This window comes from Callorhinus ursinus, unplaced genomic scaffold (assembly GCF_003265705.2).
Source record: "Callorhinus ursinus isolate GAN/ISIS: 27379988/994484 unplaced genomic scaffold, GSC_fseal_2.0 scaffold14, whole genome shotgun sequence".
NCBI lineage: Eukaryota > Metazoa > Chordata > Mammalia > Carnivora > Otariidae > Callorhinus > Callorhinus ursinus.
Genome location: NW_027397076.1, coordinates 27,308,385 through 27,323,465, shown reverse-complemented (window position 1 = coordinate 27,323,465; position 15,081 = coordinate 27,308,385). Strand labels below are relative to the sequence as shown.

General features: G+C 35.6%; 1 protein-coding gene across 5 annotated transcripts in view; it reads left to right on the top strand.

The window, feature by feature from the left end:
• The window catches only part of SYT1 (synaptotagmin 1), a 522,143-nt gene that overhangs the window by 374,781 nt on the left and 132,281 nt on the right, over window positions 1-15,081 (top strand). For 4 of the 5 annotated variants that reach the window (XM_025881316.2, XM_073900613.1, XM_073900611.1 and 1 more), the window contains 3 exons: window positions 5,678-5,800; window positions 9,786-9,953; window positions 13,196-13,363. In XM_025881316.2, coding sequence (XP_025737101.1) covers window positions 5,678-5,800; window positions 9,786-9,953; window positions 13,196-13,363 — 459 coding nt within the window. The remainder of the gene's footprint in view (window positions 1-5,677; window positions 5,801-9,785; window positions 9,954-13,195; window positions 13,364-15,081) is intronic. The other variant, XM_025881317.2, reaches the window with a different exon arrangement.

The following is a 15,081-nucleotide window of genomic DNA, read 5'->3' as shown; positions in this document are numbered from 1 at the left end:
AGGCCCAGCGGACTGGAATGATGCCTGAGTATTTGGATTACATCTGTTCAGCCAGTCTTAATTGCATTTAGAGTTAGAGAAACAGAATCGAGAGTATCTGAATGCTCTCCCTCTTGGGCAGGCTGCCTTTCTCACATTTCCACTTTTCATAATCACTGTTAAATCACTCAGACTTATGGCCTTTTATCACACTAGATGAAAATTACCGTTCCTATAGATCCATCCACCTCAATAATGAGCGCTCAGGAAGACTGAGTTAAACAGTGAGTTAAAAGGGAGAGAATTACGAGCTAGTCCTAAAGAACAGGGCATAATTTTAGGGCAAAATTCTTGTTTGGATAGTTAGGGACAATGAAACCACAACACAGGTTATGGAACCCATCTGGCTGGGTTATCTTCCAGAGTCTCAGGAAGCTATTTGGATGTTCTTTACATCGTGGTCTATTTTTATTAAATTAACTGGATGATTTTGTTCAGAACAAAGTTTACTATTAATAGTTATAATTAAATGCCTCTTCGTTATTTTTTTGACTCATTTTCATAGTGGATATCTTTAAAGAATATTTAATTCATATTAATAACATAAATGTAGAGCTTTTTCATAGAAAGAACAATTTCAATTATCTTTGTTTCCTTTCAAATAATTCAAAAGTTTTATTTATTCCCAAATAGCAACATACATTGACAGTTTTTTTTTAATTTTTCTAATCATATTAATTACTATTAATTGAACTCCTGACTAGGTGAATCTTCTTAACAATTTAGTCAAGGAGGGCATTTTTAGCACATTTGCATAGTTTCCTAGTTAACCATCCACTCAGGGCACCAACTCCACTCCCCAGCTTGAGATTTAAACACTTTTTCTCAAAGATACTGTAATGTCTATTAACAACAATTTCACAAAGGCTCTCTACTCACTCAACTTCTGTTTGGTTTCAGAGTTGTAGAACGTATGCAGTGCCTGCACTCACACTCAGATTTGTCCTGAGCTCAGAACAACAAGGTTTACATTCTGAGTTTCTAATCACAGCCACAGAAGTTGGACCATAGGGTTCTAATAAGGCTTTTTCTCTTTGGTTAATTTGTTACATAAAAACTACAATTTGAAAACAGATCTTGTTTATTTCAACATTTTGAATAACAAGTAGACCTCTGACAGAGATTTCTTTAAACAGTTTATTGGGAGATTAGGTGTAGGAACAATGTGCTAGATGGACAAGGACTGAATAATTTGTATGTGAATTTCAGCTATATCTAAGCAACCATTTGAGAACACAGCCCTATCTTTTTCGTAACTATAATATAATGCAAATGTGATTTTCCCATATATAAGAATTAACAATTAAAAGCACTAAATAATGTTAGATTATGACTACAGCGTTTTTTTCTAGCATAAGAAATTTGTTTTCTTCTTTGTGGAATTTGTTCTGTATGATGTAAGATTGTAATTTATAGTATAGTAGTGGTGTTTATTACCCCTGTAATGACCTGGATAAATGACCAAGATCTCAAAATACTACATACAGAGAACTGATGGTGGTTAATTTTTCAATGATCATCTATTCCTTTGGATGAGAGAGGAAGAGAAAATAAGTCAAATAAGAAAATACTGGTAGGAAATCAGTGATAGTTTACAGTGATCTATTACAACAAAGTATTTAGGATTTCAACCACTCAAAAAGATCTCATCATTCTAAGTAGATTACTTGTCTATGTAGGATTTTATAGATCTTATTTTGATTTATGAACTATTAAATGTACAAAATGAAATATCATTTGGACAAGCAAAAATAGGCCTTATCGGTAAACAGTTATATAACAGTAGCTTATGCTACTTTTAACGGCAGGCAATAGTAGTTAATAATGGGTTCTATTGTTTTATGAAGAGGAAGGATGAAGAAGCAAAATAGAATGTACAGTTTTAAGAAGTACATCACATGGTGACCATTCAATCATCCAACTTCAGAACAGCCTAAGTTTTGAAATTCAGTAAAATTCTTAACTAATTACATTTTCAGAATATTTTAAACAGTGTACTGATGTGAACATGAGGAAAACAAATATAGTCTATGCCTCTCATTTAAAAACACAACAGATGTGAGAGGCATTTTAGACATGATTTCTTAAGATACATAAGCTCTAGGACAACCAGGAAATTTTCACCATTTCAATCTATGTAAGAATGGACAGAAATTCAAATTCCAATGTTCATGGCTGTCTCTATGTTAAATTTTCATAATCAACAAAGACTTCTAAAGCTCCATAATGACAACAAACTCACTAGTAACAGTGTATTTATACAACATAAGATTTATATATAAAGGTTTTGTTTTTGTTTTTAAATCCTGGAAGCTTGAGAACACTGAAAATGCAGAGGGACAGTATCAAGTTGCAAAGTGATAGGTCTGGAAAGGTCATTTCTCCATGGTTTTCACTAATGTGTGTGGATCTTTTAATTTTTATTTCTTCCTTCTATGTCCTCCTTATCTGTGTTATGTCTCATGACTGTTCTGGACCCCCCCCCTTGCGGTAGGTCTCCTCTGCTCTTCAGAAACCCCTCGTCAATGCTCCAATACATTTAGTGGCCTGGCAGCTGGGGTTCCACAGCTCAGGGTGTACCATCTGACACACATCAAGAGGCTGAACTAAATTGATTTTTTTAAATAAATAAATCTGTAATAAAAAATAAAATAGATTTTTTAAGATAAAGGGTTCTTATTTTAAACATTACTAACTGATTAAATAGAACAGTATTAGAAAGCTCAAGTTTTTAAAGTGATGGGCACAGAAAGAAAATTCAGTCGTTTGTGCTACCTTTTGTAAGTGTGCCTTATCAAATCCAAACCTGAACAATTTCTCTTAGAAGAACTTCTTCAGATGGTTGTAAATGACGCACCTTTTGAATGTCGAAGCAAGCCAGAAGCATGTTCGCTAAATCTTTGAAATTTAAAACAAGATCTGATGTTCCCAGCACATGGCTTTCGCTAATGCAACTTAGCAAACCATCAAAACTGCTGGGTTTACAAGCATTTTCCTCCACATTTTGTTGAGGGGTGGTGGGGGTGGGTAGAGGGGTACTGCTCTTGAGATATTATAATAGCTTCTGATTTCATAGGTCTGATTTTAATGTGATGGTACAGAAGACATCCTGCTTAAGCTCAGCCTTCAGGACAAGAATAGACTTAATTACTTCGGTGATGAACAGTGGCACTGAGAAATTATCAAAAATGTAGCCCTATTTCATACAGAATAATTGCAAAGATGGTCCTGCACCTTTTATTAGGGCAAAAACCACTTAGGAAGAAGGAGATTTAATATCTCAGCTATTTCAAATTGCACTGGGCTGAAACATGATATGTAAATTGTCAGTTCTGAAAGAGACTTTTGAAAAAGTATTTTAATCCATGAATTTTTTTATAATTATGATAGAATAACATGTAGATTTTTCAGACAAAAACATGCACTAAGTAGCTTGCTATTATTTTTAAAAACAAAATCTTATAGGGAGACAATTTACGTAAGCTGCAATTTTCTAAGCACATCTATGGGCGTGTTAAAGACTAACAGACAGCTAAGGTTTTGAAAGGGCAATGTGATTTCACTGCCTCAGCTCCTCTAATTAAACTCAGTTGTCTTTTCTGGTCACCTTACTAGCATGTTCCCTATAATGACCCATCCCCCGCCCCAGTTAAAAGATTAAATTTTTAAGTAATTAAATTGTTGCCTGCCTTTGGCTATCAGGAAACCAACATTTTACTACTCAGGAAAACATTTCATATCAACTTTCCTACACAGATGTAATAAGGGTAATTTTTAATTTTCCAAACTCATTGTAGGCTCCTGAAAATTTTCAAAGAAGCACAGAAAGGGAGGCATCTCCAACTACAGCTCAACTCTGTTTATATGCCCTTCCCACCCAGATGAGTTCTATTGATACAATGCCACCAAGTCTCAGGGGTTTTTTTAGGATCAAATTGGAGTTAGCGGAGTAGAGCCAAATTGGAAAAGCTTATCAATTTCAGTGCCATTTTGAAACACCACAGTGAGTCTCTGTGTAGATGAACGAGTGAACAGTAAAGCTTTCTCTCAGCAGAGAAGACCACACACTCTGGAAGGTGGGAAGAGGCTGGGCGATGGAGCTGTAGTCTGATGCCTCTTGCCTTTCTGAAATCTGGTTATACTTCTGCATTTGACTACAAGAATTCTCAGATTTAACCTGCTGACAAGAGTTAAAATTGCTTTACTTTGTCAGATATAAAGCAGTCTCCCACTCTGCCTTATCTTGACTTCTGTGGGATTCTACAGTCCAGTCACACACACACACACACACACACACACACACACACACACGAAAGGCAATGAAAATGCCATAACCAAAAACTAGGGAATAAGATTTGCAATACACATAACAGAAAAGTTGAGACTACTAAAATACAAAGAGTCTCTAGAAATCGGTAAGAGCCAAACAAAACAATAGAACACTTAGCAAAGGATATATACCAGCAGTTCCCAGACAAATAAATACAATTGATTACCATAAAGATTTTCAAATTTTTCCACCTCACTAGTGATCAGGGAAATGTAATTTTATCATTTTTAATTTTGAATAACTACATTTAGCTTTTAAAATTATTTTTCCTAATTCTCTAAAGCAATGACAATGCATATCCCTAGAAACAAAGCTTACCTGATATTTATAATCTTTATAACCTTTGATTTTCTTTCAGCAAAGTTGTACTTCATGGGAAAATACATTATTTTTATTTTCAAAATAGAGGAGTATTTGAATGTATTTTGTGAAATGATGAGCTTTCTAGTATTTCATTTTACATTACACTTAAGTTTTAGATTATAAAGACTATTCAGTTGGTCCAAATTGAGTTGAGAGTTCAGAACCATGATTTTTGTTCACTGATGCAAAATAAATGTTAATGCTGATTTCAGTTTGACAAAATTGCAAACGTAACTACTTTTATTTTTTTTTATCTCAAATAGACCCATAAATCAATTTAATTCAGCCTAGCTTTCTGTGGAGCTGTTATAAAAATAAAATGTTAAACTTCAACTGGAAGTGGGGTAGATTTTCCTCTAAACATGCATTTGCTGGTGGCATGTTTTTTCCACTTTTTCCATAACCATTATAAATGTATATGTGAAACATAGGAAATTAAAATTCTTTGAGAATCACTTATTCAGCTATCTTTCTCATAGGAAACAAGGCAAGAAAAGGCCGCGCATTTCATATAAGTTCTCCACTGCATGTAACAATGATGTTTTACATGATGCTGAGCTTAGATCTCTTTAAACTACATGAATGTGAAACCTGGCCTGGTTAATAAAGCATGTTTATCATACTTCTGAAAGAAGCAGTTTTACCAAAGCCAAACGTGAATCCAAGTCAAATTTCTCTGCAACAACTTTACATTTTTCGCTTGCCATATTCTGAGGGGCTTTTCCATTGCTTCCATGTTGCTTGCTGATTGGGGAAGAAAATTCCGTGCACAAGTGGAATTTTAAAAATATATAAGCAGCAAATGTGAATGTGTGTCAGACAAATGAATTTCCAGCATCTCAGTGCTTGCTTCTAACAGCTTGGAAGTAAAACCACAGGCCCAGGTTGATATGGGTTTCAACGAATTCACCTGAATTCACATATACTTCATTTCCCTACTCCTAGGCTCTAAAGGACGATGACGCTGAAACAGGATTGACTGATGGGGAAGAGAAAGAAGAACCCAAAGAAGAGGAGAAATTGGGGAAACTCCAATATTCACTGGATTATGATTTCCAGAATAACCAGGTCTGAGAGGGTGGGAAATGACTTCTAATTCCATTACGTTTTCTGAAATTACCAAGTAGAAATTGAAGCAAGATACTTCTTAAAACATTTCGTTTGCTGAGAGGGGAAAATGCAATTATCAAAGCTATTGATGAAATCATTTCTAAGTACAGGCAGTCCCCTACTTGCTAATTTAACTTCTGGTAATTAGAATTCACAGTATTCAACCGATTACATCTACTTACGGCATTTACTGCAGGCAGGCAGAATACAAATGAACCTGCAGATAGTCGTTCTGATTCTGACAGCTCCCAGCCACAGTCTGACTCCTACCCGCCCATCAGCCTGAGCTACAACAATCTCCCTTGGAATTCATGGAATTCAATCCCAACAGGGCAAGGAACTGTTGAGGTAAACCACCATTCAACCAAAGCTTTTAAAAACAAAATCTAACTGTTTGATAAGGAATCAAAGATGAAAAACTGACTGCCTCCCGTAATATCATGATACTAGGTAAAATTCCCAGCACCAACGAGTTAACCGTTCTAGGAAAGAAGACCAGCAACTTGATTTCTAGTGCTTGTGACTACTGCCCAAGAGGTGTTAAGGAACTGAAGGCAGTGACAAAACAATCACTCCTCCTTCAACTTCTCAAAAAGCTGTGAAGTGGCACCTAGATGGATGATATTAGCTACCTTTTATTAACCACATTAGAGGTAGCTCAAAAAAAAATGTTAAAAATTCTCTACATTAAAAACAAAAAAAAACCCTTCTATGACCCATGAAATTGCCCATGTCCCTTTTCCGTCTGATTTGTTAAATGAAAAAGCTAGATAAGAATTAGTGGAGGGGTGCCTGGGTGGCTCATTCAGTTGAGTGTCTGGCTCTTGATTTTGGCTCAGGTCATGCTCTCAGAGTCCTGGGATCTGCCAGCATGGGGCTCAGTGCTCCATGGCGGGAGTCTGCTTAAGGATGCTCTCTCCTGCCTCTCTGCCCCTCCCCCCACCCATGCTCATGTGAGCGCGCATGCGCGTGCGCGCGCGCGCGCTCTCGCTCTCTCGCTCTCTCTCTCTCTCTCTTTCTCTCTCGCAAATAGATAAAATCTTTAAATGAATTAAAAAAAAAGAATTGGTAGAATCAGCTGAATAAGAGATCGAGCTCTTAAGAATCTTTAGGACAATGTCCTTGTCTGACAAAGGGAATTTTAACTCTGCTTTGCTTCACTTATCTTTTTGCATGAGGAAAAAGTGATACATGTTAATACATCTACTACTGATGCAGCTTGTGTTAATTATTTCATTGATGTTGAAATAACGATAAGAAATGAACATTTAAAAACAAACAAAAACAGTGCTCAGCTCTGACAACCAAAGTCCAAAATCAGTAAGACGGGGAGAGTTCCATGTAGTTGCAAGAATTCTGGGTGGTATTTAGAAATCAACAATTTAAATAATGTCTTAACTTTCTGAATTTCCAGACGGTTCCTCATGAAAAATGTACTGATATGCTCTATCATACTAAAAAAATTTATTTGCTCAGCTTCATTACAGCCCTGGCTAGTTATTTCCTAACACATTTTGGTTACAGATACAAGTTTATAGGTATGGATTTATACACATTTATAATTATACCACTTATAGTTAATTAAATAGGACATTTGAGATCATTTCTATCCCAGCTACCAAAATTTGACAATCAGGAGTTGGTCAAGAGCAAAACTTCCTAATATTTACATATTCTGATGAAAATGAAGGTCAACATTAACATGTAACGTTTTTTCCAGAAACTTAACGTGACTTTATATATGCATCCAGTATTTTTTACTATTCTACTTTCATATTATCCAGTAGAAATCTAGTGGTATCTCATCCTTGTTAGTCATAATTTTTGAAACTTCTAAGTTAACTGGAGTAGTTTAAGTATTACTTATAAAGCATCTTTAAAAAAATTGCACTGATTTTTTTTTTACTCAAATATAATGGGTGCTTTTACTGTTCCCCTTCTAGCAAACATCAAATTTTTAAAAAGTATTTTATTCTGAGGATCTAGAAGACTCTATCTGATGAAATATTTTTAATTAGTCTGCATCAATTTTTTCCAAGTGTTTTCAGCTAATCTAATTTATAAAATGGTTCCTATGAGTCATGAAAAGATAAAGTCTGAGGAATTTTTTTTAAAGATTTTATTTATTTATTTATTCATTTGAGAAAGCGAGAATGAGAGAGAGAGAGAGCACATGAGAGGGGGGAGGGTCAGAGGGAGAAGCAGACTCCCCGCCCAGCTGGGATCCCAATGTGGGACTCGATCCAGGGACTCCAGGATGATGACCTGAGCCGAAGGCAGTCGCTTAACCAACTGAGCCACCCAGGCATCCCCTGAGGAATTTTATATATTAAGCTGTAATCAAATATACATGTTTGCTTACCAAAACTAAAAGTCAACCCTAAAGTGCTCTAAATGAGAAGCTTTCATGGCAAAGGGAAATGTGATACTTATCTCTCAAGCAGAAGGGGAGAAGGGGGGGTTAGAAGTAATTCCACGCCTTATCAACAAAATATCCAAAAATCTTTAAAATATAAGTTACCTAGGTTTAAGGAGTTTAGGTTATAGCACTAGTGCATTCCCTGCCCAAAAGAACACTCATTTCAAAAACTGAGGAGAAAATAGAATCTTGTTTATTCACATTGCTATCTAAAGGCAAATTCCAAATACCAGTGGCAAACCAAGAGACATACTGTTTGCTTTACTAATCGTGTCTTTATAATCTGATGTCTATTTTAGCTATTCTTTGACCATCTGTATTTTATATACCTACAATCCAGCACTTTTATTCCTACTGTTGTTATGATGATGTCACTAACATATTGAGCATTAAAATGGAAACAACAGTCATTCAGAGTATTGGTCCTGGTTAAAAATTGAGCCAACTAGCCAAAGCGCTCTTAAAAACATGGTGGGTCAGTTTTACAAAAAAAATGAATGTGACTTTTTTTTTTAAAGAAAGTGAATTGCATTTCCACTCTATTTGGCTAAAAAGGCACAGGCTCAAATTTTTAGGCCTGATGTGAAAAGTTATAATGTAACCACATTTACTGACAAGTATGGCTTGAATAACCTTGAATAAGAGTCTACTTTTGTTTCCCATGTGAATCTAAGCCAGTCTGTTGATACAAAATGTCTGATGACAGAGCATCTGGAAAGCACACCTTTTATTTTCTTCCCAAAAATAACAATGCCAGCCTACACTCACATTCATAAGTAAGACAGGAATGTATCACTGAGAAAACAGACATGGAGAAATCTCTGCTTTTGGGAAAGAAAAATCAGAAACTTAGTCACTTAGCATTAAAAACCATATCTGTAATTTTACATTCATTTATGTGAAACCGAAATTATACTTCTTTGACTCCATGTCCTAGATTTAATTTCAGAATAAATAATAACTTTACTGTAAGTTAAAATAAAAAGTAGGCAGCATACAAATAAAGGTCAAATATGATAGAAACTTGCTTATCTTATTTTTATCACAAAATATTACCCAATTTCTAAGAAATTTCTATTTTGCTGGTCTGAAGCTATGAGTTCAGAATAAAAATTTCCTACCTGATAATCAGACTTGTTATTGTTTAACAATTTATTTCCACTTACAAATCACGCCCTGGAAAGAAAAATAATGCACAAGGGCTTTTAGCAACTGGAAAGTTATTTGATTGCAACCCTTTTGCAAATATGACTTCCATATTTAACTGTAATCAGCAACCTTTTAAAAGCCTCCTTTGTGCTGAAAACCAGGCTTCCTAGAGCCTGCATCTGTCATAATTAGGTTTCTGAAGTCTATATGGCTTGCTTCATTTGCCTTCTGTGTTTAGATTGATAAGAGAAATAGTTTATTAAAAGCAAAGAGGAAGAGAGAGAGAGATCACAATATGCAACATCGCGAACAAGTCAATCTTTTCCAAAATGTCCACCAATGCTTGTGTTTGCTGTATTCTGTCTCTCATTTCAGCTGCTGGTAGGGATTATCCAGGCTGCTGAGCTGCCCGCCTTAGACATGGGGGGCACATCGGATCCCTATGTGAAAGTGTTTCTGCTGCCCGATAAAAAGAAGAAATTTGAGACAAAAGTCCACCGAAAGACCCTTAATCCTGTCTTCAATGAGCAATTTACTTTCAAGGTATTTTTTTTTGTACTTACTAATAACTTTTCCTCTGTGGTTTTCAAGACCGATCTCATCCTGACACATACATAGACGTGCATATGCCCCTTGTTCAGAGGCTCACAGATGAGTTTATTCAGAATATTTAAAATTCTTAACTTCAGTCCAGTGATGAGTCTACTGCATTTCGATGTGGTCAAAGTGGGATTCGGCTCAGCCATTTCAGAATAGAATATAGCCTGGAAGATGACGGGTCTGTCATTTCACATCTAAAAAGGAAGGTCAGCTATCGGTGAGCCAATAGACTTGAACATGTCCCCCTCTCTAAAATAAAGCCCAAGGAAGAATGAAATTATTTTTTCTAAGTCTCGAAGTTCCTGAAAATAAATCACAATCTCAGAACCGAGTAAGCTGTGTTCCACTGTTTAAATGGTACAAATTGGTTTTATTCTCATTGCAAAATTCTGTGTATACAGGGGCAATCCAAGCACACAGAAACCATTCTTAACCTATCAATAAAAAAGGATAAGAACCCCTTGTTTTTGCACATTTCTAGCATTTTCCTTCAACTGCTATCTGTTCCCTAGTCTTCTTCATCTTGTTGAAACATCTCAGTTGACAATCACCAAGAGAGATTCTGGCCATAGGATAATAACTGGACAGGAAAAGGTGATCTGCGGGCCTCGGGCGTCTCTGCATACACAAGTTCTGTAGCTCTTGTCTTGAAGTCATGCATAAAAACAGTGCTTTGGTAGCTATCTTTAATATGTGAAAAAAAATTTAAATTACTTAAAATAATACATTTCTGAAAAATGAAAGTTCTGTGAATATGCAAGCAGGCAGATTCAGAATCCCTCATCTATCAGCCAGCCTTTGCAAAAGCATGTGCCTCATGTTGGCAAATACTAGGTATGAAATAAACGGATGAAACCAAGGGCATGAGTCATTTTCTCAAGCCCTGTTTCCAATTTCATAAAAGAGCAGTGTCTTTCTCTTCACTTTGAAATTTGAGGTTTTAAGACAAAAAAAAAATCCCCAATGTCTTGTCAGTAATCTTTTCTAAAAAACTACACTTTTCTATGCCCAGAGAGTTCATTTAGAGTAGCAATAAAAACATTCTGAAACTACTCCGCTTATGAAGAACTAATCACTACGGCCAATACACCACAAAATGAAATGAAAAAACTAATAAAATACTGCAAATGGTAATCACAGTCATACTATCTGACTATGTTTTAAACTCAATTTAGGTCAGTGGTTTCTAACCATGATTTAGTAAGCAGATTCTTAAATTTGTTGAATTACTAAAGGGGGCTTTCTGTTTTGAGTTATTCATATGTTATTTTTAAAAATAATATATTCCTAAAATCTGATGAAGAATCTCTGTGGCCTCATGAAGTTTAATTATTGAAATTTTTAAATTGCCTATAAAATTTTATCAGGTTCCATTTTATCTCAAGAATGTTGATCAAACCATAAATCAACCCAAAGTGTAATATATTTTGATACACTTAAGAACCATGCCGCGAACCATGCCGCTGTTTCCAGAGAATTGGTTAATTTCACCAGTAGACAGTGTAGACTACGCATCTTGAAATGCCACTAGGAGAGATGATAGAACAGAAGCACAACAGTTTAAAGAGCATAAGCTTTAAAACGGAGTTCAAATCCACTTGATATGAACTTGACATCCCCAACCTAAGGGTTGCTTCTTTTCCTCAAAACAAACTCCCACCTGAAGGAGCTACTAATCATTCAAATAATATAGAAGTGCCTACTGTGTCAACACTGTGCTAAATGCCTCACATGGATCCATTCAGCCTCAAACAGCCTTGTGAAGTGGGCCCTACTATTATCACTATTTGGTAGATGAAAAGTGTGTAGTTGGTTCACTTGCCCCAGGCCCTTCAGCCGGAAAGTGGGAAAACCCAGGCCTGGGCCTGCCTAACTCCAAGCCCAGGTTTTCTGACTAATGGCATTTCAATAGAATCACCAAAAAAAAAAAAAAAAAAAAAAAATCCAGAGTAATTTTCAGAAATAAGATGAAATTTCTAAAGAGTTTATCCCTACTCTAAAACTCATCTCTTCATTTGAAATTCAGTTTTGGGAAGGGTTTATTTTTTTTCTTCTAAAATGGAAAAGGTATTGTTCCTCCTTTTTAATCTAAGTATTTTAATCAGATTCCCAATATATCACAAGTAAGTGACAAAAAAAAAACTTTTGAAAAACTAGAATTTCTTATACAGTTATGGTCAAATATGTTTCCTTCCCCCTCAATATACAGAGTTCACTGAGAAATGTTTGAGGGAGCAAAGACAACCATTTGTACCGATAAATAAACACTGATCAAAACTTCAATACAAGTCTAAACAATTTCTTAATTAGGCATTTTTACCCAATTACTGAAGCATAGCTTACTTAGATCGTACTACTTTCCCTGAATATTAAAAATGTCACTAATAAAAATCCCAACCCATAGCATCTGTCCCAGATCTATCTGAACAGCTGGAGAATTCATCTGTTCTGGGCCTTTTGCCACGACTCATCCTAAAAAGTGTCATACCTAAGAATGAACTTCAAGATCTATATTATAATGCATCTCTGATATTCAAAACATCAATTTTCTAGTCAGTTCCTGTCAATCAGTAAATTATTTTAGGGAGTAGGTGAAGCAACTTGTGAATTTCATTTCAATCCTTTCTGACTCCTAGCATATCTTTTTATAAATCACTGCTCCATTCAACTGTGCCATCCAAATTGCTTGAAAGAGTTAATAGAACTTTTGAAACAAGTTTTCTACCCCAAATAAGCTATACCCTGAATATATAACTGATAACAATAACAAAATATTCTACAAGTAAAACTTACACAGTCAAGTGCAATTTGCTTGATTTATTCTTCTGTCAAATTCCCACCTGATCATTCTAATCATTCTAATGATAAATATTTAAGTGCCTACTGTGTGCCGACACTGCTAAATCTTGAAGTGTTTATAGGATGACTAATAGTAAGCCTCATTACCAATAATACTAATAGCTTCTAGAACTTTAGGATAAGGTGATAAGATGACTACGGTTAAGTCTCTATTTTCTCCCAATTTGAGCCTCAAGCAGTTATTCAAATGATTCCATTTTTTTTTAAAAAAGCACGATTATCCTCATTTTGTTTCTGCAACTAAGTATTAAAATTAAACACTATAACCAAGTCATCCATTTTAAGCATTTTTGTGACCCGATTTTTATCTTCATCTCTTTATTTAGGTGCCCTACTCAGAATTGGGTGGCAAGACCCTGGTGATGGCCGTGTATGATTTTGATCGTTTCTCTAAGCATGACATCATTGGGGAATTTAAAGTCCCCATGAACACAGTGGATTTTGGTCATGTAACTGAGGAGTGGCGTGATCTGCAAAGTGCTGAGAAGGAAGAGGTAAGGCAAACATTAGCATTTCTAATATGACAAGCTGTACTCACCAGTTGCTCCTCACATAAGAACCTATTGAGAGACGCTCTCTACACAGGATGATGTGGGCCTCCAGCTGCTGACAGCTGGGAAAATAAGGTTAAGGGATTGATTGCATCACCTCATTAAAAAGGATACAGGTCTTCTGGGTCTTATTTGAAAGAAAAGAAAAAGATCTGTGCCCGCCGTGTCTATAGATAATTCCCGGGACACAAACACACACGCCCACTCTCTGCTTCTAAAAAGCTTACAAAATGCCAGACACGCACACATCTACTTCGTTAAAGTGAAAAATCATCTTATTCTTTGTATCTTTCCACAATCATTTTGTGTTTCCTACATAGGTTATGTAGCTATTAAACAAATAAAATAGGACTTTTCCCTTGATTATGTCTGCATATCACAGACCGTTCATTGTTTCCCCTACAGATATCAGAGCATGATGGGTGGAACATCAAATATAATTCACAAAGGCTGATATTAAATCCATTTTTTAAATGACTCACATTTTTATAGTACTCTTCACATTGTTTTTTTCCCAGTTTTCATAGTTCAGCCCCGGATTCTCCTGTGATTTAAAAAGGGAAGTTCAATATCTTTAGTGCATTTAAACTAGATAATAATCAATTCTATTTGATTATGCTAGGCCTGCCTAGCGTTTTTTTGTGCAAATGTCTCAATAGGCCAATATCAGAAAGGCAAACAACTCTAGCTTCCCTGAATTCCTAAAGCAATTCTTTTTTCCAGCCATTTTTGGGGTCCTGACAATCCCTTGGGCGATTATAAGCCCAAAAGATTGTCAACAGCCTCCTTCAGTGAGGATCCATAGAACTGTGCCAAGTGTGATCACATCGGGGCCACCAGGGAGATCAAAGAGAGGCCCAAGCCCTCAGAGAAATTCAACCAAGCCCATCACCTGGGAGTCCTCTCAACCTAAGATTTTCTGTGACCAATGTAACTAAGTGAGGTTTTAGAACAGGTTTGTTGATTGCTGTACTGAAATCGAATCTTTCTAGTCCTCCAAAATTATTATGTAGTTGTAAAAAAGAAATAAAAGGTATTTGAGTTGAGCTCTGCTTTCCTTTTGGAAAGAAAGATATATAACTTAACCAAATATGTTAGTCAAAATTAGATTCGTGGATATTGAAATCAATTTAGCCCCACTGTGGGTATTATTCAAAACCCACCCAAGGGTAATATTGAGTTTGTAAATTTTGTTATTTTTATAATAGTTCTTCTCTTTGAGTGAACTAGTATCAATATTAAATCCAAGATCTGTTTGAAAAGAATCACTTGATCATAACATTTCTAATTATTGAAGAAAGTAATGAGCTATTTCATTGAATTTTTTTATTTGACTGAAATATTTTACTTTGTATGTTCCTTGCAGTTGGGGTACAAAGTGGGACTGTAACAAATATTCATTAATGGCAAGGTTTTTATTAGTTAACTGGTTAATGGTTAAGTTGTTGGTTGAGTATCAAAATATGACCCACTCATGCTTCACAATGCCTACCTGTCCAGAGATCATACTCCCCACCTTCACCTGATACCTACCAAGCGGTATGGTATTCCAAGATCACACTTACTTGAGTTTCTGAAAAGTTGGCAAATATTTTTGCCTGAGTTCAGAAAATGTTTAGAAAAAAAAATAGAAAGAAAGAGAGAGAGAGAGAAAGAAAGAA